This window comes from Rattus norvegicus, chromosome 10 (genome assembly GCF_036323735.1).
Source record: "Rattus norvegicus strain BN/NHsdMcwi chromosome 10, GRCr8, whole genome shotgun sequence".
In the NCBI taxonomy this organism is placed as follows: domain Eukaryota; kingdom Metazoa; phylum Chordata; class Mammalia; order Rodentia; family Muridae; genus Rattus; species Rattus norvegicus.
The window spans coordinates 84,579,482-84,606,751 of NC_086028.1; the positions used below are offsets into that span (position 1 = coordinate 84,579,482).

A 27,270-nucleotide genomic window follows, 5' to 3' on the forward strand; every position below is an offset into this window, starting at 1 on the left:
GTGCCACCCAATCGACCTGGCAGGATTTAATCTGGCTCTAGAGACTGTGGGTCTCTAGGAGAGATGGACTTGGCACAGGATAGCAAGGGAGGCTGGGAGGAGGGCCTCAAGCCCAGGCTGGCCCAGCATGAGGGCAGACATCCAGGCCACCAGCAGGTGCTCCCTGGCTAATTTGCTATCTCCCTTTCTTTCGCTGGCTTTCCTGGTACAAGAGTTGACAAGAGCTCATAGGACAAAGTTCGCTTGCCAAAGTACATGAGAAGGGGGTGTCGGGGGGCCCCTCTGGCTCCTCTACTGTTCTTGGAAGGAGGCTAAACAGACTCTTGGCCTCCTGTCTCCAGACTTGGCAGGTGGCAGTGGTACCAGACCCGTCTTGGTTCTAAATCTGGCCCTGCATCTCATGGGCTGGGTGATGTTGTGTGTGGCATTAATTTCTTCCAGCCTCAGTTTCTTACAGCTTGCAGGTTCCTTGGCTGTGAACTAGGAGTGATGTCATCAGTATTGGGAGTATAGGATTGCTAAGAGTTGCAGAGTTAGCATAGTGACCACCATAAATCAGGAGCCTCTGAAACATCAGTCTCTTTCCCACTCCTGTTCCCAGATCCATCCCTCTCTCCCCCTTTCCCTCCCTCGCTCCTTCCCTCCCTCCTTCCCTTCCTCTTTCCCTTCTCTCTTTCCTTCCAGTCAGAGCTCTGAGATGGGATACCTGTTGGCAGGTACAGGAAGCCCATCTCTTCATAGAACCCCTGTGCACCCCAGTCCAGGAGACTGAGGAGGAGTTGGTGACCTGACTTCTGGGTGCAGAATTTTAATCTGGAGATGGTGTTCACTGAAGTATGACCGCCCCTGGGCACAGGCTCTTCTGTCGCCCTTGCCTTTGGGCTTCCCTGAGGCTGGGACACACAGGTTGTCCAGCTGGAGAGGGAGAAGGCTGGAAGCTAGCTGGCCTGGGCCTTTTTCCTTTCCTTTGGACTAGTGTCTTCTACCAAAACTCAACCGTCTGGATGGCCCAGCTCACTCTGCCAGCCAATTCAGAAAGAGCTAATTCACACTCAAACGTTAATAGCAATAAATGAATCAATGATAGTCACCCCCAGGGGTGTTGATGGCTGTTAATGACTTTCAGGTTCTGCCAGCTGCTTTCAGAACAGCTCAATTCCCTTGAGCTACATCTGTCTTGGGCTTAGTCATTGAGCATTCTCAGCCCTCAGCTTCAAATGCTGGGAGCTCAGGAAGGCCGGCTCTGGAAGAGTATGGGGGGAGGTGGTCTAAAACACTGATAACCAGGGGACAGGAGCCAAAAGCCAGGGCTGAGACAGGAGCAGTCCACACTGGTACCATGGACGTAGTGGTAGGAGATAGAGTGCAGCATGGAGTCACTCCGACCATTGTTGCACACTGCTCTCAAACACCGGGATATCCTCGGGTCTACCCTATCAGACCCTCGGGATGCTTCGGATGCTTTTGGCTGGTAGCCGTATCCAGTAGGCTACAGCCTCCCTCGGGCATAGCTGGACAGCTCTTTGGGCAGGACATAGCTCTTAGGAACTCAGTCCTGAGTTGAGCCCAGCACTGCATTTCAATCTTATTGGGGTAGGAAAGACCTAGGGGTCATGTTAAGATGCAAATTCTGGGGGCTAGAGAGACGGCTCAGTAGTGAAGAGCACGGGCTCTTCCAAAGGACCTGAGTTTGGTTTCCAGCACCCACATGGAGATAGACAACCTTCTGTGATGCCAGTTCCAAGGGATGTGACACCCTTTCCTGGCATCATATATACCAGGCGTGCAAGCTGTGCACATCTATACAAGTGTACACATGCATAAAAAAATAAAATCAAGATAAAAATGTTAAAAATGCAAATTCTGATTCTCTGTGTGAGGTTTGCATTGTGTTTAAGTCCCCAGATAAGGGGGGGTTTGCTGCTGTTCAAGTGTGTGAGTGTGTGAGTGTGAGTGTGTGCATGCTGCTGTTCAAGTGTGTGTGAGTGTGTGCATGCGTGTGTGAGTGTGTGTGCGCACGTGCGCACATTCGAGTGTGTGTGAGAGTGTGACTGTGTGTGAGAGTGTGAGTGTGTGAATGTGTATGAGTGTGCGAGCATGTGTGAGTGTGCGATCATGTGTGTATGTGTGAGTGTGTGTGTGAGAGAGTGTGAATGTGTGTGAGTGTGTGAGTATGTGTGTGAGAGAGTGTGAATGTGTGTGAGTGTGTGAGTGTGTGAGAGAGTGTGAATGTGTGTGAGTGTGTGTGTGTGAGAGAGTGTGAATGTGTGTGAGTGTGTGAGTGTGTGTGTGAGAGAGTGTGAATGTGTGTGAGTGTGTGAGCTTGTGTGTGTGTGTGTGTGTGTGTGTGTGCGCGCGCGTGAGTGACATTCATGTGTAAAGGACCATGGCAGGACACTTTCCTCACTGTGATCTCAGAAGTCTTCTCTGGCTCTGACACCGCATCTCTCAGCACATAGTAGGTTGGGGATGAGTCCATCCATTCAGTGCTGCCCCACCATATGCAGGCCAGTAGAGGAAGACAGCAACTCTCTAACGGGGATCAACAATGAGATCAGTCACCAACCACCGAGAACTCCTGTTAGCTCATCAGTTCTCCTTTGCACAAGAGGCTGGAGGGGACCTGAATCTGGAGAATTTGGAGATGAGGGCACCGAACATCTCTCGCTCCCCCCACCCCCTCTCTGACCCTCAGGTAGTGATGAGGGATTTATTAATCCTTTTCTTGGTCCTGGTCCAGGAGCCCACCTCACTGATGGATGTCCCTTTGCAGGAGACACGCTGTATCAGCGATGCCCGGAAGTGCCTCTGGTCGACCACAGGTAAACATTAAACTTTGTACCTAAGAAACTTCCTTTTGACGGCTGGGTTCCTGTCAAGGAGAGAAAGTTTCCATTGTGTGTGTGTGTGTGTGTGTGTGTGTGTGTGTGTGTGTGTGTGTGTCCCACATGCTAGTGGATGCGTTCTTTATCTTTTCCTCTCTGCAGAAAATCGGGTCAGTGGTTTCAGAGTTGCCACCCCTCCAGGTTCAGGAGGGAGGTGGCTAGGGTTGCTGTGTCCTGAGCGTCAAAGTCACTTAGGCTACAGGGTCCCCAGACATTAGTGGAATTGACTGCCCCCCCCCAGAGGATGCTGCTCTGTTCCAGACCCTTCCAGCCCTCCCCCTGGAGGGCTTCCCTTCTTCTGCCTCCCTGGATGGGAATCTTCCCTTGGTCACTGGCGGTGGAGTCATGGGAACTGTGGCTGCTCTGTGGCAGCTGGGTGGGAACCATGGAGAGCCTGAGGGAAATGGGGGTGGGACTCTCCCTATGGTAAAAACAGCAGTAGATAGGGCGAGGAGCTGAGCACTTTCACACTTGTGTCTTTACCTTGCCCACAACACAAAGCCCAAAAAGGTGAGGAACACGAGGGCATGGGCGGGTGTTACCATGTGCGGTTGTTGCTGATAGCAGTGGAAAGGTACTTCAAAGTCATCCCATGTCTCATACTCTCCTTCCGAACCCCCGAGGGTCCCCCAGAATACCGCCTCAGAAATGGAAGGGAAATCGGACCCATTGCCCTTCATGGTAACAAAGGCACCTCATGTTGTACCTTGACCCAGCGTGGCCCAAGCTGGATCTTTTGGGTCTGGGTTTGTCACGGGTGTCATTGTGTCGCTGGTCATCTCAGAACTGGATGAGATGTGGACCTGCTTCCTGGGTCCAAGCCAAGTGCTGCGGGGGTAGGGCTGAGTACTCGGTCTCCAGCAGCCCTCCGTTCTCTTCCTACCCTGTTCTTTAAAAGTATACTGCCTCATCCATTGTCCACCCCCACCCACTAAGCCCTCCTGCCTCTGCTTTTGCTTCCCAAGCTGTTTCTCAGAGGCTCGGACAATGGAGTCTGCGGATCCGGAACCTTCTCCCAATCCAGCTGCTAAGAGCCTCCCGCAGAGCCACGCCCCCTCTCAGCCCCCAGCTAAGCCAGAAATCATCTGTTAGCCATCCAGGGTGCTGGATTGCCAGATGAGACCCTCCCACCTCTTCCTGGAAGTGAGCCCCCTGGCCCTTCACTCCCCGTCACCCCCACCCCCCACCCCAGTCCTCCCTCAGGGAGGTTCAAGGATAGTCTATGGTTTCTCTGGAGGTCAAGTATAGTCTATGGTCTTTCTGGGTACCTCCTGGGCAGCTTGGTGCCAAGAATCTCCTTCAGGGAGGTGAGTCTAGGCGTGACTTGCACAGGTCAGCTCAGTGGCCTGTACTGGACACCTCCCAGCGAGCAGAGCAAAGTAGCTAGCGGCGAGTCGATGAGCCTGACACTTCACAGACCTGCTGGAAATTACAGAGCAGAGCATTGGGGAGGGAAAACAAACAGGGGTTTCAGTTCCCATGGAAACAACATCTATTTGCATAGGTCCCTGCGTCAGAGCCTTGGACTGTGTGGTGTGTGTGTAGTGGGAGGGGTGACATTAGAGGGCAAGGTCATCTGTTTACTGTCTGGAATTGTTCCAGCATAGCCAACGGGGCGGGGAGCTGGGGTGTGGGGTGGGAAAAAAGTCCCCCGTTCTTCATTTGTGATGAAGAGATCTTATACAAATCCTTTTGGCCTAGGTGGGTCTTTACAATACAGGTTTTTTTTTTTTTTTCCAGATTTTAAATTTATAACTTAGTATGTCAAAGGTATAGGAAGACTCCAAATTCACCATTTCTACAGTTATTAAACAAATCAATGGTGTTATTTATTTATTTACTTATAAACCTCACATGTGCCAGACACTGGGCTCTGTGTACCAATCAGGAGTTGTTCTGTACTTGCTAAGTGTGGCAAGTGTGAGGTACCACAGTCCTTTCTTCTTGGAAGGTGCTGGGCTCGGGCAGATGGGGCTGGCGGGTGGCGGCTGCTTTGTGGAGATCATCAAAGCACAGGAACTCGGCAACACCACCCCCATTCCCTCAGTAATCAAAGCCAGTGGCTTCTGTCCTCCGGTGTCAAGGGGGACCAATGTCTACATCTTATAGGGCAAAGACAAGCCCTGAATCTCGAGTGCAGGACCCAGGAGGGGAGGTGATCGTTCTGGCTATTGTTTGCCTACCCTACCTTCCCCACCTTATTATGTGTTACTAAGAGTTCTCCACTCGCTGCTCATCTGGTGGAGTCTCTGAAGCCGCGTGCTTCAAAGAATCTATTCTCAAACCAGAAAACCAACACTCAACACTCAGCTTCCCAGGGCCACAGGGATGATACATGAGGAAACGAGGATGCAGATCCGAGGCCAAAGCCTCCTCTCTCTCTCTCTCTCTCTCTCTCTCTCTCTCTGACCTCCCACCCTGGCCCGCCTCCACTGTATCCTAGAAGTTGTTTATCTGAAAAGCCACAGGCGCCACCTGCGATGCCCACCGGTCATTTCATTCCTCAGTGGCTCAGTTTTATCTCAGCAGAACAGCAGGGATGTTCTGCAGAAGCCCAGCGACCTATGCCTTCCCCGTGTAAGAATTCTAAAGGAATCCAGTTTCCTGGGCCTTCGAGAGGTGACCTAGAGGGTAAAGGTTCTTATCGCAGGTTTCCTGTAGGTAGCCACTCAAGGGGTCTTTTATCCGTCTGTGGTTGACTATGAGTTTGTGTCTGTTTGCTCATTTGCTTGAACTGATGGGGAGGAGAGTCTCACACAGCCTCGTCCAGCCCTGAACTCACCACATTGCCAGGAGTGATCCTCCAGCCCTCGTTTCTCAAGTGCTGGGATTCCGGGCCTTTAACCACCATGCTAAGTTTATGCTGTGCTCATGCATGCTATGTAAGCATTTCCGATGATTGAGCAATATTTCCCAGCAATCTTGTTTGGATTTTTCTGAGACAGGGTCTTGATCTGTAGCCCAGGCTGGCCGAGAATTCTAGCTTCCTCCCTCAGCCTCCTGAGTGTTGTGGGGTTACGGTCGTGCGCCATCACAGTGGGCTGAAAGGAATTGTTTTTCTGGATCATTCCTTGAGCATCTGGTATCACCTAACAGGATGGAGGGGCTTCTGGGAAGGGCAAAGCCTGGAATTGTTTCTTGCAGGCAGCACTGGGGTTGGGGGTAGAGAGCACAGAGGCGGGAAAGCTTTGGAGGCCTTGGGGCCTGCTTGGCTTGTGGCTTAGAGCTATGGGATCAAAAGGAACAGAGGAACGTTGAAAGTCCCTGAAGGGAGGGTGGGCCTTGAACTACATCCACCTCCCATGCTTGCGTCTGGCTGGGAAGTGATGGGGGAAAGACAGAAATAAACACATTTCGAAGGTCTGCCGTTAATGAGGGGGTCTGGAGTTTCTGAAGCAAGAGTCAGATTGCAAGGCCCGGGCGAGAAGGCAAACTGTTGAATGCTGGGAGAGCCCAAGAGACGAGGCTGCAACATCCGTGCACACCACCACACAACCCTGCAATGTAGACAATGGTTTCTCGTTCCGTGGAGACAGAGACTGAATTCAGCCAGGCAAGTTCAGTGGTGTGTCCAAGGCCACCTAGCTAGTAAGGAAAGTGGGGAGATCTTGCCCCTACCTCTTGGAAAGGGATTGGTTGTTTGTGTGAGAGAGAATGGGAGCTCTGACTTGTGTGGGTTCAAGACCCCCCAGGATCTTACAGACCCATGACTCAGGTCAGTTCACTAGGCGCCTCCATTGTCGCCCAGCCTGCTGTTTTTGGCTAACATTCTCCCTCTCCTCCCAACCTCTCCTCCCAAGGACTCCTCCCCTCCCCAAGGTCTCCTTTTCCTTAGTCTCCCATGCAAGGATTGGTGGATGAGCCCACAGCCCACAAGAGAGGCCAGCTGTGACAGTTGAGGATACCGTAAAGATTAAACCCTTCCTGCCATCGTCATGCCTTGATCTGGCTAAGTCAAGCCATTCACGTCAATGGATTGTGGTTGAGCTCTGTGCTTGGGCCTTGTGAGTGTGTGTCTGCGTCCCTTCTCGGGGAGTGGTTGTACTGCAGTGTGTGCACACAGAGGAGGCCCTGGGGTGCCAGCGTGTGTGGGGTCTATGTGTTTGTTCCTCTGTGTGTGTGTGTGTGTGTGTGTGTGTGCGTTGTCTGCATTTTTGCATATCAGTATTTTATGATTTTTCGGCATACTGTCCAAGTTTGGTTCTGTGACTTGAAGGACACCCATGTCCAGCTCCTTGCTTAAAAATACTGAGAGCTTTGGGGCTGGAGAGATGGCTCAGTGGATAAGAGCACCGACTGCTCTTCCAGAGGTCCTGAGTTCAATTCCCAGCAACCACATGGTGGCTCATGACCATCTCTACTCATATACATAAAATAAATAATGATTAGTATTTTTTTTAAAGGACACTGACTGCTCTTTCGGAGGACCCAAGTTTGATTCCGGGCATGCACATGGCAGTTTACAACCGTCTATAAGTCAGATCCAGGGAATCTAATTTGGCCTTCACGAACATTAGGGTACACAGACATACGTGCAGACAAAAAAGCCAATATACATGAAATAAACTAGAATATTTAAAAGTTCTTTAGAAATACTGAACCTTGGGGTCTGGAGAGATGGCTCAGTGGTTAAGAGCATCGACTGCTCTTCCTGAGGTCCTGAGTTCAAATCCCAGCAACCACATGGTGGCTCACCATCATCTGTAATGAGATCCGATGCCCTCTTCTGGTGTGTCTGAAGACAGCTACAGTATACTTATATATAATAAATAAAATCTTTTAAAAAAAATACTGAACCTTTCAAAATGGAGAGAGCAAGCCATTGGACACAAATGCAGTTCTTGTGACAACATGTGTGATTGTGACAGCCCACAAAGCTGGTCCCTTACAGGACAAGTGTCCTCCTCATGTATTTCCGTGTGTACCTGTGTGATCTATATTTGGCTGATATGTGTGATGTGTGTAGTGACGTTCATGATTGTTGCCTGCCTACCTATGAGTTATTTAAGAGGCTGGACTGCTTGCTTGCTTGCGCGTGGGTGCGTGTATATGCGTGTGTGTGTGTTTGGGGTAAGTGCATGGACTGAGGTGTGAAATCTGAACACTTTCCTCACAACCCCCAGGCAGCTACCGTGCCTGTCAAACGAAAAGTGTGTTTTATTTTTGGCGCCTTTACTGCTGTTCCCACAGTGCCCCAGGTGGCTTTTGTTTGATCACCTCTGCTGCAAGAGTGGCAAATGCTTCCCTTACCTGATGCCACCAGTGGCCCCACCAGAAACCACAGCTGGGGGTGGAGTAGCTTCCTCAGCCCCTCACTTTGCACCCCTTCCAGGCGTCAACGTGCCTTGAGATGTGCCCTCAGGCTCCCTGACCCCACCCAGTCAGTGTGCCCAAGGCACATCAGAACCCGAGGGGGATGGGTAGAAAACCCAGTTGAGGAAACTTCTCTTGGTCTGGAGGAGCTGGAGCAGACAGGTGACTTGCCCAGGTTGCCCAGTGACTCCATGGCAGAGTCAGGAGGCCAGAGGAGGCCTGTATGAGAAGCAGGGCCCAGAGGGGAGAAGGAGTGGCCAGCTTATTACAGCCTCACTGCTTTGCTACTCCCTGAAGGTGGTACTCCTCATTATTTGACTGTGTCTCCTCCCAGGACAAACGGTGTGCACTTAGCTCCTAGCTCCAGAGGATTTGATAAGAATAAGCAGCTGTGTGGCTACATGAGGCAGCAAGGAGACAGAAGCAGCTTGGTCTGTGGAGGCCAGCCAGCACTGACTGACATCCTTTAGTAGTTTTATTGTCTTATGGCTTTGGCACTTTCCCTCTCTGGGCTTTACTTTCCCACCTGTAAAAGGGCCTTCAGTAGGATTGCTGAGATAATTCAATAAGGTAAGGTTTCAATACATAGTATAAACGAAGTAGGGAATACAATCTTAACACAGCTACAGGCTGTGTCAGGATGAGTCGGTTATACCAGCCCTCTCTAACCCTTGGTTTCCTCACTTGCATGAACAATCCAGTGTCAGGAGGATCTCTAGAATGGACACTAAGCAAATGTCAGCCCATCTCCTCCCTTCCTCAAAACCTCCCCTTCCTCCCCAACCCTCGTGACTCCTGTTATCCCCCTGCTCTGACGTGTTTAATACTAAACTGCTCTGAAGCTCTCCCAGTTCCTGGTCTGCTCAGGGTTGGCTCTGCTGGGGCGATGGAGAGAGGCTGTGGGTAGAGCAGGCACAAGTTCTCATTGCTTTCATTCTCCGAGTCCAGAGGTTGCCAGGGGCATACCCAGCAGAGCCAGGGTAGGTGGTAGACTAAGGTGATAGCTCCAACAAGATGGCGTATCCTCCAGTCCTGTGAGAGCTGTCGGGCAGGAGGCAAAAATGGCTGCCACTTGGGTGATTCTCCACTGCCAGACTTAATCACAGGTCTGGAGCCAGCCAGGCTGCTGAAAACACCCTCGGGGCTCGAAGAAGGCACCTCTGCCTTTTCGAGAGATTAACTGTGACTGTCACTGGACTGAAGTTGCACGAAGCATCCAAGATTAGCACGCTGGAATTCCCAGCTGCTTTGAAACTTAGGGGAAGGGTTTGGTGCGTTTCATGTGCAGCATCTGCTAAACGTCACGATGGAAGGTATTTATTTAGAGCAAACATAAAGCACACTGTCCTAGGGAAGCCGTGAAATGGATTGAGAAATCTCCTCACCTGCTCTCTTGATAGAGGATGTAGGTATCTGACCTCAAGGCCTACTACCCGTAGGTCATGCTGGGAGACGAGAACTTGGGGTTCAACTATGTGTGTGGGGTGACACAATGCCACAACAGCCTGGTCAGGGAACCTCATGGGATCAGTGGACAGTAGACAAAATAGGGTAATAGCCATTTGCTTCTGCCTTTCTTTTTTTTTCCTGGGCGTCCTGGAACTTCCTATGTACACCAGGCTGGCCTTGAACTCACAGAGATCCACGTGCCTCTGGCTCCCCAGTGCGGGGATTAAAGGCATGTGCCACCAAGCCCCACTGGGAATAACTATTTTCAAAGAGCACGTGACAGCCGGCAAACCTAACATCAGCAGGGAAATGTGACCAGGTCACATACAAATCAGAAGGAGAAGGAACCTGTAGGCCATGTGCATGCTCTCAGACCTCAGGGTCACAGAAGTTCTAGCTGGAGCTTCTGTTGACAGTTCCCTCATCTATGTCCCTGGCTGGGAAGCCTGATGGATGGCTGGGAAGCCTGATGGGTAGGCCAGCTGGATTCCTGTGGGGGTGGGGGGTGGGAGTGTTTGTTCTTCCAAAGCCAACAGGTTGAGAGAGAGAGAGAGAGAGAGAGAGAGAGAGAGAGAGAGAGAGAGAGAGAGAGAGAAACACAGAATCCCCAGGGACTCAGTCTAGAGAAACTTGACCTCCAGGGTATGTGGTTAAGGTTCAAGCAGATGTTCTGAGTATCAAGGAGCCCTTAGAGACCTCAGACGATGTATTTCCTTCTCCGTGAGCCTCAGACGTCTCACCTGGCCACCGTGTGGGAAGGCCAGTGTCTCATGGGGTTGGTTGTGGATTGTGTGAATGGACACAGGGCGGAGGAAGTGAAAGTGTGACCTTGAATTTAGCAAGAGTTTCCTTTGTGTGTGTGCGCGAGCAGGTGGAGGGCAGAGATAAACACTGGGGTGTCTGCCTCTATTCTCCACCATTTACTTATTTACCCTTTTATTTCTTGTTATTTATTGAGATGGAGTCTCGTCATCGAACCCAAAGCTTCTATTTTGTTAGAGTTGGTTGGCCAAAGGCTCTAGAATCTCCCTTTCTCTGTCTTCCTCAGCACCAAGTCTGGCCTTTGACTGAGTCTGGACTCAGGGCCTCATGTACAACAAACGCTACCCACTGAACCATCTCTTTTGCCTTCACTCTCTCTTTAAAGAAACATTGTATTTTATTTTTTAAAAAAATATTTAGGGGCTGGAGAGATGGCTCAGCAGTTAAGAGCCCTGACTGCTCTTCTGGAGGCCCTGAGTTCAATTCCCAGCAACCACATGGTGGCTCACAACCATCTGTAATGGGATCTGATGCCCTCTTCTGGTGTGTCTGAAGACAGCAACAGTGTACTCATATATAATAAATAAGTCTTTAAAAATAAATATTTATTTATGCCGGTGGGTGGTGTTGTACCCAGGGTTTGGGAGATAGAGGCAGACGGATCTCTGAGTTCGAGGCCAGCCTGGTTTAGAACTCACTCAGTTCCAGGACAGCTAGGTCTACACAGAGAAACCCTGTCTCAAAAAATGAGAACAGAACAAAAGATTTATTTTCATTTTATGTGTATGAGTGTCTCGCCTGCGTGTATGCATGTACCCCATGAGGTGTCAGATGAGGGTGTCAGATTATCTGGGACTAGAATTGCAAACAGTTAATGGCTGCCATGTGGATTCTGGAAACTGAACCTAGGTCCTCTGAAGGAGTAGCCAGTGCTCTAACCATTGAGCCACCTCTCCAGCCCTGCAATGTTTTAATTTCTCAACTATCTCCCAAAAGACGATATCACTTGCCTGGGTATTTCTAAGCATTTCACTTTTGTAGATGAATTGCTTCCTTACCTCAACCCTGGGAGGTAGACACTGCTAATAACTCCATTATGCAGGTTTGGAAACTGAGGCACCGTGAGGGAGCCGAGACATGAACCAGGCCGTCTGGCTGCGGAGTGGGAGCTCCCTGCCACCTCGCTCAACATTCTGGCTCCGTGCTAAGTGTTTACCCAAATCTCCCCTGTTTTGCAATTGAGAAATCTGAGATTCAGAGCAGTTGAGCAAGAGCTGAAGGTCACACAGCTGGGAGCAGCAGGCCTGGGATTCGGAGTGGGCCAGGCCCCAGCCCCCTTTGGCAACTCTGCCAGACCCTCAGGCTCCACAGCCTGCTTAAGCAACCTCCCCTCATTGCTGCGGCTCTTTGGATGAGCCCGCTCCTTGCTCTGTCTAGAGAACCGCAGGGGGTCGGTCGGCCCCTGCTTCCTGACGTCCCCAGCAGCTTGTTGAACCTATGAACTTAAAGGTTCGGCACTTCCAGCAGAAAGGGCAACTTTGTGGCCTGGGAATGTCTTAGATTAGGGAGGATCTGAGTCCGGGCTGATGTGTGTGTGTCGGGGAGGAGTTGCAGGGGGAGGACAAGGGACTGTTGATAGAATGATAGGAGCTTGGGGCAATTGCAGAATGATGGTGTGGCAAGGGACACAAATTTAGAGGGGTGGGACTGCTATATAAAGCAGATAAGAAAGGCAGAATGGGAAAGAAGACCTGTGTGGGCTTCAGGGGGTGGGGGGATGTGCGTGTGGTGCTTTCTTTTATCCTGGGGATCACCCTGCAGCTGGAGATAGGCCCAAGAGTGCATCAGGTCAGGCCTTAGGTAGCAGGCCAGCATAGAGCTGAGGTTAGGACTTCTGAGGCACAGCAGTTTAGGGGGATTAACATTGCTGGGGGTTATGTTATTTCTGTAAATATTTGGAGATGTCCAGTTATACGAGAGAAATGTGTTTGAAGCCAGGGTGGCGTGTTTGCATGGTTGGCCCAGCTTCCCCTTCCGTGATCCCTTCTATGTATTCCTCCCCTGGAGGAAGCAAGGGCTGTTTTCCCGTCTGTAACCTCGTTAGGATCTACACACCCACACGCACTCTGGCAGGTTTCCCTTGGGAACGACCATGGTCAGTGGCATCACCTTCTTGCCCAGCGCTTGTGGTCACACAGTCATGGCTGAGCCTTTTTAATATTCAATACCAGCATCCTGAAGGCCGCGGCACACTGACGCTGACTGCACTTGGGCCAGCCTTGTTCCTCTCAGGGCGCTGATTCCAGGCTTGGAGACTGCCTGACAATTGTGTTAAAGTCTTTGTAGCCCCATGCATCCTGTGGAGGAGGGTAACCGGCGTTTGTGGCTACAAGCTTAGAGAAACATCATCGTCAGGGAACAGGCTCGGTTTTTCCTTTTTCTTGGGGAAATTGGAGTTATGTTTTTATTTTTTTTATTTATTTATTTTTTTTTTTTGGTTCTTTTTTTCGGAGCTGGGGACCGAACCCAGGGCCTTGCGCTTCCTAGGTAAGCGCTTGGAGTTATGTTTTTGTGTGAATGTCTCACCTCTCTCTCATGTCCCATCCCCCATCCCACCTCCATACTCAGAGCCATTAGAGTGCCAAGCCTTCAGACTCTTGTCTAGGTTATCATAGGTTGGACCTTGTCGGGCTTGGAGAAGTTAGGGCTATGGCTAGACACCGGGGCACAATGACAAGGACACTTGGCCTGTACAGGTGGGGTGAGGGGAGCAGAGTCCTCTCCCTCTGCTCTCCACGACGCTATCTTTTGAATATGTGTGTCCCTCCAGTATCCCTACGTTTGAACTTGAGCCTTAGGGTGACGGTATTGGAGGGTGGGGCAGTTGAGAGATAACTGGCTAGCCAAGAGTTAGGGCTAGCCATGAAGGCTCCACCCTAGTGAACGGATTTAATGCCTTCAAAATGGACTCGGGCGAACTAGTGTGGGAGTTGTTTCTCTTCCAGAGTGGTGAGAAATAGATTTCTATTGTTCCTAAGTTACGCAGACCATGGTGCTGTGTTACAGGAAACAGGAACGGACTGAGAGGCACTTAGGGGTCAGGCTGGTAACAGCGACTACTGTTACTAGTGGCGGAGCAAATCAAGTGGTTGGTCCTAGCTCTCAAACACCCCACAGGGTCCTGTCCCAGCCTGTACCATGTGTCTCATCCTAGCCCCTTACTCCAGGATGCCATGACCTCTGTCTGAGCTTCCCACCAAACACAAGTTCTTAGAGGGGTTTGTGCAAATCTGAAGGGGCCTGACAAGGGTTAGGGCTGTTTCCGGGCAATCCTGTCACCGCAAACACAGCAGGATGCAGGTGTTCCTCCGGGTCCACTGAGTTCCTAGCACAGGGATTTCTGGGACAACCTGGTCTTTCCATCCTCTACTCAGAGCGGCCTCAGATGTGTACTGCTGCCTTCAAGGGTCCCACCCCACAGGCTCCGAGAGTGTATGTGAAGGTCAGACAGCCTGTCTTCACTCTCTTCCCACCTCTTGCAAGCCTCCTGGGCTTGTGTCTCCAGAGGAGCCCAGTGACCTCATGCTTCTGAGAAAGCAAGGCTGGGGTGTGGGGGTGTGGGTGCTGGACCATCAGGTGAAGTAGGGGGATTACCAAAGCGCTCACTCGCTTGCCTTTTACCAAGGAAAATTCTCCCTTCTTTCCAAGTTGTTTCCCTGAGGGAAATCTTTTTATTTGCTTTTAGTAAAATATGTGGTCTCTTAAGAGTGGAAAGCAGAACAGCAGAAGGGAGGAAAGGTTTCTGTTACTGACGGAGAACAAAGGAGCGGCTTGCCGGCCGCTGTCAGCCGGCAGGGTCACCTTCTCTGTTCCTGTGACCTTTCTCCCTGCCTTTCTCTCCCATCCTAGAGGAGCGGCCCGACGACTTGTCATAGCCATCCACAGCCCCAACTGGAACTGCATTCAGGCTGATGATGGGGCCTGGCCCTCAGGAAACGTTTCCTTTCTTGAGGAGAACTGGGGAGAGGCAGAAGGAAGGGGCAGGGGCGCTCTGTGGGAGCACGGAGAGAGGCGGCCATCTCTCACTGACTTGACAACAGTGGGGATAACCTCTGTCCTTGAGTCTACCGCACATCTCTCTACGCTAGAAGCAGGTCCATTCAGAGGCCTCTGAAGTCTACTCTAGAACCAGGGTGTTCACCGGCCCCACATCCCTCACTCCGGAAGGTGTGGCGGCCTCTCAACTTTCACTTTTGGCTGTCAGTTTGGGGACAGCTGCCTTGGTTTGGGTATTAACTTCTCAGCCATGTCTCTTTCAGCTTTGCTTGAGGTAGGTAGCAAATATGGGTTGGGATTAAGTGGTTTCTTAGGCTCTGATGTCAACCTGACTGGCCAGAACTGCCCTTCCCTCAGCAGCTCTTCGGTGGATCGGGAGTCCGTGCACATGCTCCCAGTCCCCACATTAAGGCCCCTGGGAGAGGTCCTTGTAGTCTGGGCCGGGGAGCCCCCTACGGGGAGAAGGTGGTGGTAGTCTCCGCCTCCATGCTCACGGACGTGTGCCGTACATGGCGGCAGGAAGACCACTGCCGGAGCCGTTCCTGGCTGAGGCAGCCCAAGTCCTTGAAGAGCTTGAAGAGGTCGCTGCGGAACTTGACGCCGATGAAGGCATACAAGAAAGGGTTGACACAGCAGCGGACGGAGGCCAGGCTGTAGGTGACGTCATAGGCAATGTTGAGCTGCTTGCTGGCTTCGCAGCTGCTATTGGTGATGTTGAAATTGGCCACGGTCTGGGCCAGGACCACCCCATTGTAGGGCAGCTGGAAGACGACGAACACTACGACCACAGCGATGATCACCTTGATGGCCTTGTTCCGCTCGAAGTTTCGCGCCTGGAGCAGAGTGCGGATGATAACCAGGTAGCAGAAACTCATAGCCAGCATAGGCAGTACAAACCCAACAACCATCTGGGCCACTTGGATGGCGATCAAGGCCTCCACTTGGGCACTGACCAGGGAGCATCTCCACGTGTCCTCGCCGCTGTTCTTCTGGAGGCCGCTGTAGAGCAGCTCAGGGATAGAAAGGAAAAAGGCCAGCGTCCAGATGCCTATACAGGACAGCTTGCTGATGAGAAGCACGCGGGCGCGGTGCCGGTGGGCTGACACGGCCTGGACGATGGCCACATAGCGGTCAATGCTGATACACAGGAGCAGCAACATCCCGCTGAAGAAGCTTAACTTGTAGATGCCAAAGATGCTCTTACACAGGTAGGCACCAAAGATCCAGGACTTGGCTTCGCTGTAGGCCCAGAAGGGAAGGATCATGAGGAAGAGGATGTCTGCCACGGCCAGGTTGAGCAGGTAGGTATCCGTCATGGTCTTCAGTCTCTTGAAATAGATGTATGTCAGCACCACCAGCCCATTGCCTAGCAGGCCCACGAAGCAAATGACTGAGTACATGAGAGGGAGGAACCAGGCCTTAAAGTTCCGCACATCCTTCTTGAAGCACACCGACTCATACAGGGTGTAGTCCACGGTGGTGTTCTCGCCGATGTAGTCGTCTGTGACCTCATCTTGGCAGAAGCACACCTAAGGGGGGGGGGGGAAAGCACCTGTTGAGCCAGCAGTCCCAGATCTCACAGTGAGGACGTTGCTTGGGGCTGTTGCCCTCTTGCAGACTCGCAGACCTTAGACCCTTGGGTCAGCATCTCGGAAAACTATAGTCTTTCCCTTAAACCCTGAGTGAGTCTTAAGTCTCAGTGTGTGGGGCTAGAGAACTGGCTCAGGGGTTAAGAGCACGTGTTGCTCTTGTAGAGAAGGCCGGTTCGGTTCCTAGCCACGCGCACTGTACCTCATGGCCATCTGTAACTCTGGTTCCATTGACTCTGATGCCCAATTCTGACCTCATCAGGCAGCAGGTATGCGTGTGGTACACTTATATGAATGCAGGCAAAAACTTTATACCCATGAAATAAACCTAAATAGGGACTGGAGGTTAATGGCTCAGTGGTTAAGAACTACTGACTGCTCTTCCAGAGTTCCTGGGTTCAATTCCCAGCAACTACGTGTTGGCTCACAACCATCTGTAATGGGATCCAATGCTCTCTTCTCATGTGTCTGAAGATAGCTACAGTGTACATTAAATACATAAATAAATCTTAAGAAAGAACAAAAACAAAACAAAACAAATCTAGATAATGTTCTCAGCATGTGTATTGAATTACTCAGGGAGGATCTTGTTTAAAAGAATGTCCTGATGGGTAGACTGAGGCAGGACCAGAAGTCTACATTTCTACTCATCAGTAGCAAAGGTCTGGTTTTGCCAACTCTTGGGATATCTGATCTCATTCTCACTGATGGTAGATGGGAGATAGTCTAGGGCTTTGGGGGTCTGCTGAGCCGCACACATCCAACACACTTCTCTGGGTCTGGGAGACAGAAGCAAATCATGACCCCTGTGCTGGGTCTTTATGGAGCTCTGGGTCCTGATTCTGGTTCCCTTTTTGTCTACAGAGGGTTTATCTTACTCTAAAGCGGCTCTGGGATGTACGGGGAAGTGAGTTTTTTCTCCTGGAGCCTCTTTTAAATCCCAGGGGAGTTTTTTAAGGAGGGCTACAAAATGCCTCAGCTTTTGAGGGAAAAAAAAACCAAAACCCTATGTTAGGGTCAAGGTTGAGGAAAGTCTGAAACAGGAAGAAAAGATCAAAGGTCCTCAGTAGGAATAAACTTCAGTTGAGGGACCACCCCTGTGACTATGGACCACCAATAAGAGACATGGAAACTTTCATGTCTCCGTGGTACCCACTGTAGACAAATAGTATGTACACAAATGTGTCTTTGGATGCCAGGGTCTGTGGGATAGAGCCCAGACCATGTGAGTGCCTTTCTATGGTGCCTCATGCCCCTGGAAGGAAGCGGCTCTCTTCCCCCACGCTCCCTCTGTGTTCCCACCCTCTTCCCACACCTCTTTGCCTCTCTTCCGGCAGATCCCAATCAGCAGGGCTCAGCTGTTCTGGGCTTTTTTTAGCCCTTTCGCAGGGCTGCAGGGTGCGTGTGGGGGAAGGTTCAGCAGCTGCTGTGATTTTTATCAATGGAGGGGGTGCCTGGCGCCTGCCTGTGTGATAGATGGACCACCGCAGATGGAAGGGGGTGGGGGGGCTTGAAGGCCCACTTTGGAAAGCTCACAGTTTCTCCTCTGGGTAGGAGACTTTCAGCCATTCAGTGGCAATCCACAGATTGCCCCACCATCGTGAGCCTGACCACAGGCTAAGGACAAAGTGGTGTTTGAGAGCCTTTCTTGGGGCATTGCTAACTCAAGAAGAGTCCATAGCAACCTTGTTTCCTAGTCCAGGTGTGACTGCAGCCTGGGGGCCCTGGGAGAAGTTAGTTGAGCTGTTTGGCTCTTCATGAATGGGTCCTAGGCCTTAGGTCTGTGGCCCCAGGGGCTTAAAGAGCTTCTAGACCCTTTGGAGGTCAGTACTCCCAGCTTCTATGAAGTGTGCTCCCACATCCCCCCAGGCTTCTCCTCTCCCTTCTGCTCAACACCCCTTCCCCCAAGCTTGCCGCCTCTGCAGCCCACAGCCCCGCCACATCCGGCCCTGTCTGAACCCCCCTTCCCCCAAGTGAAAGACAAAAAGCAGCCACAGATGTCTTTCCTGGCCTTCCAGCCAGCAGTGCAGGAGGGGAGGGAGTGGTGATGGGGAAGGGGCCAGGCTAAGGGCTGCAGCCCAAGCTCCAGGGGGCCTCTGAGAGGGGTTTGGGGAACAGTGCCCAGCCTGGGGCCTGTTTCTGGCCTGAACTCCTGGAGAGCTGCCCCTCCGGCCTTAGGACCTGAGGGAAAGTCAAATTAAGCATTGCTTTTCCAGGCAGCCCATTCCCCACCTTCAGAGAGACCCACCCCAACGGAGGAAACTTGACTCTAAGAGTTTCTCCTGATTCCGGTGGTTGGTGAGGCAACACCTTCTACCTCCATTGCTGGGGTGGAGAATGGAGCATTGGAAAGTGGGCTCTTTGCTCTGCAAAATTCAGACCCCCCCCCTTTGTTCAGCTCCCACCCTATCCTCTCTCCACTGGGTCGCAGGCTCCACTCGTTCTTTCTCCCCTCTCCTCACAGGCAAGCCAGACAGCTTTTCTATTTTACAAAGGAAACACAGAATGAGATCACAGGGACACCCCCCACCCTCCTTGGGCTGAAAGGCAAGAGGAGGCAGCCTTGGGTGACTGGAGAGTAACCAGAGCACCAGACCGAGGGTCCTTTTCTCAGCTCACAGATGATGTGTGTACCAGTGTTCAAAACCAGGCCCCTCTAAGCCCTGTGCTGCACATGTCGCTCTAAGATCTCAGACACGGTTTCTGTCTCCTGGGTGAGGAGGTAGGAGATGGGGAGATAAAAAAGTGGGGGTAGGTTACTTCTCCCTGGGCTTTAATTTAAAGGGGGACAATGGACGACCAGAGAGTGTCTGCCCGCTGTGCGCCTGCCAGGCGGGAGGGGCCATCAACTTAACAAATGGTGGGTGGGTTTGAGTCTAGACCTTTCCTCTCCTTCCTGCGGCACTCCTGGCTGGGGAGGGGAGGTGGGGAAGGGAAGAGAGCTCTTGTCCTGACCGGAAGCCTTACCTGGAAAATGACCAGGAGAGCCACCACCAGCACGTTTTTCGTGGGCTTCCCTGTAGGAGACAAAGGAGATGATGTTACTGCCTGTAAAAAATGCTCTGTTATTAAGGAGAGTGGGGGGTGGGGCAGGGGCGCCATTGGGAACTTTTATCCCTGGCTCCAGGCACCTCGGAGTTTGCTGAAAGAGAACATCAGAACCAGATTGTGTGTTTGAACACCTGGCCTGCTGCCCAGAGTCCCTGTCTTCACCTCCCTCCCTTCCGCTTTTACTCCCAGGTCTACGATAGAAACAGAACACCACCGGCCCCTGCTTCTGCCCCCCTTCCCTGACCAGCTAGGCTGCTGCTGGTTTGCAGTATCCACTGTACCCCAATAACCCCTCCAGACTGCTGGCCCCTGCAGGGTACTGAGTGCCCCCTTCCCATTCCACATGACGCAGGGCCCTGTGGTGGTCAGGATGTGTGAACACACAGTGTCCAACACTGCCTTGGTGGCAGGATCCACCGGTCTGGAAGCATTCCTTGATGGCCACATGGGACGCCTCACAGATGTTCTAAGGGAAGTGGGCTAAGGAAATGGGGATCTGCCTTCTCTCCTTTAACTTGTTTTCAAATCCCCTGCAGACAGAGACCACTGGTTAGAACAGGCCTGCATATGCCAGGGACAGCCCCTCATCCTGCTCAGAGCTGAGCCTTGGGCCAGCCTGGGCTGTATGTTCTCCTGACAGGTAAGCAAGAGGACAACTGCAAAGTAATTTATGTAGACCTCTTATGTCCCCTCCCACCCTTCTTACTCCACATACTCCCCTCCTAGCACCCGGGGACCTTCTTGGCTATTGACATCCCTTTCTAGCCATTGAATCCCAGTTCTTCAGATCAACAGGAGAGTTAGTCCCGATGGGAACTTGCAGTCCTGAGTAGGACTTTGCTCCCTGAGGAGCTGGGGGCCCTCTGAAGGCCAGGGAAGCCGGACAAACCCAGAGGTTGCATGTCCTTGGCCATAGCGCCACCTGCTGGAGCCTGAGCTACATGACACCCAGAGTACCGGACATGTGCTCCAGGCTGAGGAGTCTAAGCTTGGTCACTCTTAGTACATGCAGGAAGAGCCTCAGGTCACCCAGACAAATGATTTCCCCCTCTATATATTCTTCCTCGTGCTATGTAAGCATGTCTTACTAAAGCAGTTCCTATCCTGCCTCCCTTCTAAATATCTAGCCGTACATCTAGATAGAGACCCTTATGAGGCCCAGGCTCATGACTCCAGTCTATCTATTCCAAGTCCCTGCCTCACTAGCTCTATCTTTTTTCTGGGGACAGACAGTCACCGTCCCCTTATCATCAGCTTGTGCTAGAACCTCTGGAGACAGAAGGCGGACCATCACCACGTGGCTTCACAGCTCATCTCTCTTACACACACACCCCCTCTAACTGAATTTACCCTTGGCGTCCCCCGCGCTTGAGGTCACATGTCCATACTTAACCACACTATTTTCGGGGTCTGATGCATAGCCCGCCTTCTCCTGACTCATTTCAGGGTTCAGCGTTCGAGGTTTCGTTCAGCCCATCAACCGTTACTGTAGAGAAAGCCCAATCTGACTGTCAGGGACGGCGAGAAACCCCTGAGGAACAAGAACCTGTTTCTGTTTTACTCTGGGTCCTGTCCCAGGCCGTTTGCAGTCACCATGGCGGAGGGGCTCACGGGTGGATGGGTGAATGAAATTGATGTCTCATTCCAGGGATGCTGGATATGGGGTGGAGGTTGGGGGGGAAGGGTGGACCAGAGTTGGGTGAGCCAGGGTCCTGTAGATCCAGGACAGGCCATTTTCAAGGCAGTTAGCAGGAGAATTTGGGGGAATTTGAGCATGTGGTGACCGAGGGACCTGGTTAGTGGCAGTGAGTCAGATGGCTCCCGCCTGCCGGTCAACAGTCAACACTCTGAAAGTAACTGCTCTTGAGCGGCAGCAGTTGGGAATGTCAGTGTTGAGGAGGAGTGGTTGATTGAGGTGTTGGGTGTTTCCTGAGTGCTTGGCTTTGCAGAACGATTATGATGAAAGGAAAACTCCCTAGCATTCCAGCCTGACACCCTCCTAACCCCCCACCCCACAACTCCCCCCTGCCCTAGCCTGACCCCACCCCCATTCCCTTCCCCTACCCTAACTCCCCCCATCCCCCAGTCCTGGAAGCCTTCTCCTGCTTAGGTCCTAAAACTCCCTTCTGCTCATTACCCCAGCCCCTCCAGGCTGTCCAGGAAACCATGGTTGTCTGGCATCTGGCCCAAGAGACGCCTCAAGCGGTTTCCTCTCTCGACCTTCTCAGCCACTATAGGGGACACGCGAGAGGGCGGAGGCAAAAGTGAGGATCCAGAGAGCAGATAGGAGGCAGGGATATGAGGGCGGGTGGGATCTTTTAATTAGGGTACCAACTCTGTCACTCAATGATACAGTTGGTCCTTTACCGAGCTCTCAGTGCAGAGAACTGTCCACATGTGGGACAGGCGCTGCTATCCCGGTCCTCACGGATACTCTGTAAGGCCGTGACAATCAGCCCTAAGGTCACCCAGCCTCCTGCCTGTGGAAACCTCACTAATAGCCCCTCTCCCTAAGTCTCTCCCCTTCATAACATCTTGACTGAGTGTGATTCCTTCTGTATTCTAGGAAACAGACCCAGAAATGTTAAGTCGTTTATCTGGATTCACACAGCCACTAAACAACAGATCAGAGATGGAAAGGAGATCTCTAGGCTTGGTTTGCATAGCCGAGTCACCTGACATTTCTGATGAGCCTCAGGGGCAGAGGGTCCTCCACAGATCGAGGCCACTCTTGCTCTCTATGCTGTCTCTGGCCACTCGCTTCTGTTGCTTCTACACCTCCCTCTTTTGATGTTGGTCCCTCTTCTGTTGGATACAAGGATCTGTTGTCCCCAAGTCCTTCCAAAACACACAGTTCATCTATTTGGAAAAGGACGGGGGGGGGGAACTTTGCTGGCTCCCGTTCTTTTTAGGATGATGTACGGACTCCCTGATGCTGTCCCACAGAGCTGTACCAGATCACCCCAGCCTGGCTTGCTTCTTGGGACATCCACTTTCCCTGACTCCCATCAGCCTTCATCTTTCCCCCTTTCTTGCTGCTCTGTGGCCTTCACCAGAGCAGACTGACTGTGAGCCCAAGGTGCGTGCACATGGATGTGTGGGTGCATACCCATGCGGAGGCCAGAGGCTGACATCAGTGTCTCTCATTGAACCTGGAGTTTTCCAGTTCTGTAGACTGGCTGGCCGGTTATCCCTGCCTCTCCAAGTCTGGTATTACTTGTGCACACTGCTACACACAGCTTTTAAACTTGGGTTCTGAGGCTCCAAATGCAGATTCTCATGCTTGAGCGTCAATCACATTCCTGACTCTCAGGTCCCTCATTTACTTTGCTGGCTTAAGGCTGTAGGGTCTGAAGGCCCTGCCACATCCTGGCCCTTCGTTATTAGGTCTGACAGCTTCCACACACCCTTAAAAATACTTCAGGACATTCACAACTTTGCCTTTTGTTCTCCCCCCCCCCGCCCACCCCCCCACCCCCAGGACCGAACTCAGGACCTTGCGCTTGCTAGGCAAGCGCTCTACCACTGAGCTAAATCCCCAACCCCGCCTTTTGTTCTTGAGTCTTGTCCTTACACCTTCTCGGGGAGTGCTGTCTCTCACTGTCATTGTTACGTGTTGATAAACATGCTACTCTCCCCACCGGACTTTGTATTCGTAAAGTTCTCAGTGAGCAACACAGGTGACTAGAAGACAATACCACGCAAAAAAAGGAGAGTTTTCTTCTAGCTACCCTGGGCTCCAGTGTTGTTCTCCATGGCCAGGTTTCTAGAGGGTCACAGAGACGGACCCTGAATTCCCTTCTGCCACCATCTATGGCTAAGCTGTGAGACACAAGTCTTTCATGGGCCCCTTATCTCCGATTTTGAGAAGTTGTGCCGAGATCTGTGGCCCCAGTTCTTGAAGGTGGGAAGGGCACATCAGGGCTGCTCATTCAAATCATGAAAGAGGCCGGCTTAGCCCCGGGTTTGGAGTTTTTCATTTTGTCTAACAGAAACCAGGTCCCTCTCACCCACCTCCTGTCCCTGCTGGGTAGACGAAGAGTGAAAAACAGACTGTTTGTGGCCCACCCGTCTTTTCAACTGCACCCGAGCCTGTTTCGAGCAAAGCTTCTTAAGCAGTTTCCCACCAGCACACCCGCACTTCAGGGTTAGCTATTGGGGAGCTTTTTAAGTTGAATTAAAAGAAGCAAGACTATTCCTTCTTCCAGGACCAGAGGTTGCCCCGCCCCCTCTACCAAAGCCATGAGTTTAGCATCCCCAAACCTAGTCCAGGAGAGACTGTGTAGTGTCCCAGTGCCAAGGAAGGCAGGTGTCTGTCACCTTTATGTGTCAAAGCACTTAGACTTTTAATGGGCTGGCTGAGGTCAGTTGGGGTGGGAGCATTTACACCACGGAAATTAGCAAGCAGTGTAAATTCAGAACCTTTCTTCTGTTCTGGGAGCCATCTTTTAAGAAGGTGGAGAAGGTCTTTGGTGACTGGTGTGGGCACTCTGGGACTATGTCTGGTGGAGGTAGATACCTAGACTAGAAAGCAGGCTGGTGGGGGGAGAAGCTGGAAGAGATAAACATTGGATTCGAAAATGTACTTAGAGAAGCTAATTCCATCCGTCCGTCCATCCATCCATCCATCCATCCATCCATCCATCCATCCATCCATCCAACCATCCCTTCAATACTTAGACCCAAAGCATCTGAGAGGCAGAGGTGTAAGAACAAAATTCTGCTTCCCACGAGTTCAGAGCCAGCAGAGATGGTCCCCACTATATAGCTGCCACAGCTGGACCCAGATCCAGGGTGCAATGCATGCTGGGCAGGAGAGTCAGAGATAAAGGTGTTGCTGGCTGTTTTGTGGCTGGGAGGGGTGAACCAGGGAACCTTCACTTTTTAAAGTCAACCCCTTGTGGCTTTGAGGCCACAGTACTGCTTTACTTGCTGGTGAGCGGAACCCTCTAGGAACTTGGCCCCTTGAACCCCAGCCGGGTCTGACTCTGAAGCCGAGATTTAAGGCTTGTAACTGGGGTGTCTGGAGCTGGTCTAGCCGCTCAGTGCCTACCGGGACTCCCCTTGGCGCTTTGCTGTAGACACTGAGGCTCGGCTGGAAGAACACAGCTTTTTAGAGAGAGGGCTGTGGGTGTGTGGGCTTTCATTTTAGGGGCTGTGCTGTGCCAAGAGGTCTAGCTACAGCTTCTGCACGTGGGACGTCACCTGAACCACTCAATTTTGTGTCAGATACTCATCCTTTAACTTGCAAAGAGGCACAAAGCCTGGGATGTGTAGGAAGGAGGGAGGGAGAGACAGACAGAGACAGACAGACAAACAGAGGGGTGGCAGCTTGTATTTGTGTCACATGACGCACAGCACAGCTCCCATCAGTTCACTCCTTTTTATAATCCCATGAGCATGGAGACTGGTTTAACAGGAGAGAAAGGAGGGACCCAGAGAGGGAGCAGGGCGTCCTGAACTCTGTCAGGTGAATTTTCTTAGTCCTTAGAGGTACCAGAGAACATCACCCATCACTACCAGCTGAGAACACATACTAGCCAGGTCAACAAGGTCAGCTTGGCACTCTGTTCATTCCCTGCTGCTTGAGAGGACACAACTTTATTCCCCATGTCCCTCTTGGAATCCATAGCTGTTTCCTCCCCTGGGTCTGGAAGAGTGGGTACATCCTCTCTGGCCCAACAGGATGGCATTCTCTGAAAGCAGCCACCAGTCCACACCAACTGCCCTGCTTCTTCTGGAGGCTCCCCTCACGACCCCCTATCCCCCAACCCATGTTCATTGCCTGGAGTCTGGTTTTGTGTCAAATGTTGGCTTCTCTGGTGAGGAAGCTTACTCACCCAGGTCCATGATGCTCTCTGGGCAGTTGAAGTCACACAGGAAGGCTCGGCTTGTGTCTCTTGTCTCTGTCTCCAGTTACCCCTGTCTGGGGAGGAAGTGGTAAGAGCCCCTTTTTAAGTCGTGAGAGAAGCCACCCTCTTCCCTGTCCCTCCCACCCCTGCTCCACCCCGGCACCTCCCTCAGAGTCTTCTGGGACCACAGGGTATAAAAAGAGAGGTAACCACACTCAGTGGTCATAGGATCCTGAATCACCGAGTCGTTTGCATTCAGAAAGCCCCTGGCAGTACCTTGTAGAGTCTCGGTGAGGAGCTGCTCACATCTGTGAGTGCCCAGTGCCTGGGTGGCTGCTCTGGGGCTCAGGAGTCAGAGATGTATGGCATCCTTCTCTTTGTCTTGAATGAAATTCTCCATTTCAGTGTGGACTTGAACAGCAACTCATGTCCCAGGCGCCATCAGATGGCCCCCACGTCCACCTGCACAACCAGGGTGAGGTCCCTTGGATGGTTGGGCTGGCAAGGCTTCGATAACACAACCACAAAGTGAAAGTTTAAGTGTTTGTTTTTAGTATGTAAGCTAAATATCACAGTATGTAGATACTAAATATGAGAGTTCCTCTAGCCCCTAGGCTTTTCCCACTAACAGGAGAGGACATCAAGTCCAAGTCATTATCCAAACTGGTTCCCTATGAAGAACTTTTATTTTTGGTTTTGTGAGACAGGGTTTATCTGTGCCCTGGTTGTCCTAGAATTTGCTCTGTAGACCTGGCTGACTTCGAACCCATGGAGCTCTAGCTGCCTCTGTTGCCCGGTGCTGTTATCAATGACATGTGCCACCACAGCTGGCCTTTTTTTTTTTTTTCATTTTTATTTTATTTTTTGTTCTTTGAGACAGTGTCTCCTGTGTCCTATACTTAGGCTGGCTTCACACTTGCAACACGGCAAAGCGATGACCATAATTTTCTTGCTCGTACCTCCTTTGTGCCGTTATAATAGGCATGTGTGACCACACCCAATTTCCCCCGCAGGGAGACTGCTACATTAAAAAAATTATATATACATATGTATATATATTGTACTTTTAATTGTTGTACATGTGTGTGTGTGATGTGTGTACACATGTGTATGTATGCACTCATAGGCACGAATGTGGGAATTTTTATGCCATTGCACGTGTGAAGATCAGATGATGACTTCAGGTGTCAGCCTCCTTGCATTCTGTTGGAGGCACCGTGTCTCTTGTCATGTGCCCCATTCTATACTAAGGTGAGCTGGCCTTCTGGGTTCTGGGGACTCTGGTCTCTGCTTCCCATCTCTTTGCGGGAGTGCTAGAATGATGGATTCTCATGTTACTGACAAGCTGCTTATGTAGGCTCTGGGATTTGAACTCCGTTCCTCATGTTTGTGGGACAATTCTCTGTTAGCCACCTCCCCAGTCCAATTAATGGGTTTACAGCAAGCATAGAGGTCATGTGGGGACTGTAGGTGGCCACTGAGTTCTAGAGCAAATATCTAAATGTTCCTTTTCCAGGAGAGACACCTGAACACCTTTTATCTCTAGCCACTGGTTGTAGCCAATTCAGGGAGAGGCAGTACCCGACACGGAATTCAGAATGACTTAGGCTCTTGTGTTAATAGTTAATAGATAATAAATAGTTAATAAAACAGGGGGCTGGAGAGATGGTTCAGTGGTTAAGAGCATTGACTGCTCTTCCAGAGGTCCCGAGTTCAAATCCCAGCAACCACATGGGATCCGATGCCCTCTTCTGGTATGTCTGAAGACAGTGACAGTGTACTTAAATATAATAAATAAACAAATAGTTACAAACAGTTGCCATGATGACTTGACCCTTTAAGCACTCACTTGATACCCTTGTTCTGCTCAGCATATAGGGACTACATTTCCCAGACAACCTTCCCTCTAGGCTCTGGGGAGAACTGGCCAATGAGGACATACTGACAGGTAATGGAAGGTTGAAAGAGATTCCTCTGTGTTTTCTTTCTTTTAAGAGATGACAGCTTTATTTAGATATAGTTCATGTCTAAATTCACCTTTTAAAAAAGGTTCACTGATTTCTATTATCTCATGTGTGTGAGTGTTTGCCTGAATGCCTTTATGTGTAACCCCTGTGGAGGTCAGAAGAAGGCATCGGCTCCTCTGGAACCAGCGTTATAGATGGTTGTGAGCTGACGTGTGGATGCTGGGAACTGAACCTGGGTCCCCAGCAGGAGCCTCCAGTGCCCTTAACTGCTGAGCCATCTCTTCAGTCCCCACATTTACTCTTTTAAAGTAGACATTTCAGTGTTGTTCATGCAGTCACGGTGTTT

General features: G+C 51.3%; 1 protein-coding gene and 1 long non-coding RNA gene across 2 annotated transcripts in view; one reads left to right on the forward strand and one right to left on the reverse strand.

Annotated features, from left to right (window-relative positions):
* Positions 1-14,917: 14,917 nt before the first annotated feature.
* Positions 14,918-25,033, reverse strand: Ccr7 (C-C motif chemokine receptor 7). The gene is made up of 3 exons (NM_199489.4): positions 24,946-25,033; positions 19,022-19,071; positions 14,918-15,994 (listed from the first exon to the last, which is right to left on the reverse strand). Exons 1-3 carry the CDS (start codon positions 24,953-24,955, stop codon positions 14,918-14,920), a joined length of 1,137 nt encoding a protein of 378 aa, NP_955783.1. The 5' UTR covers positions 24,956-25,033.
* LOC120095183 (uncharacterized) overlaps positions 15,629-27,270 on the forward strand; it is a 35,664-nt gene continuing 24,022 nt past the window's right edge. Inside the window, exon 1 of the long non-coding RNA XR_005490444.2 lies at positions 15,629-15,766. This is a non-coding gene — a long non-coding RNA (uncharacterized LOC120095183). The remainder of the gene's footprint in view (positions 15,767-27,270) is intronic.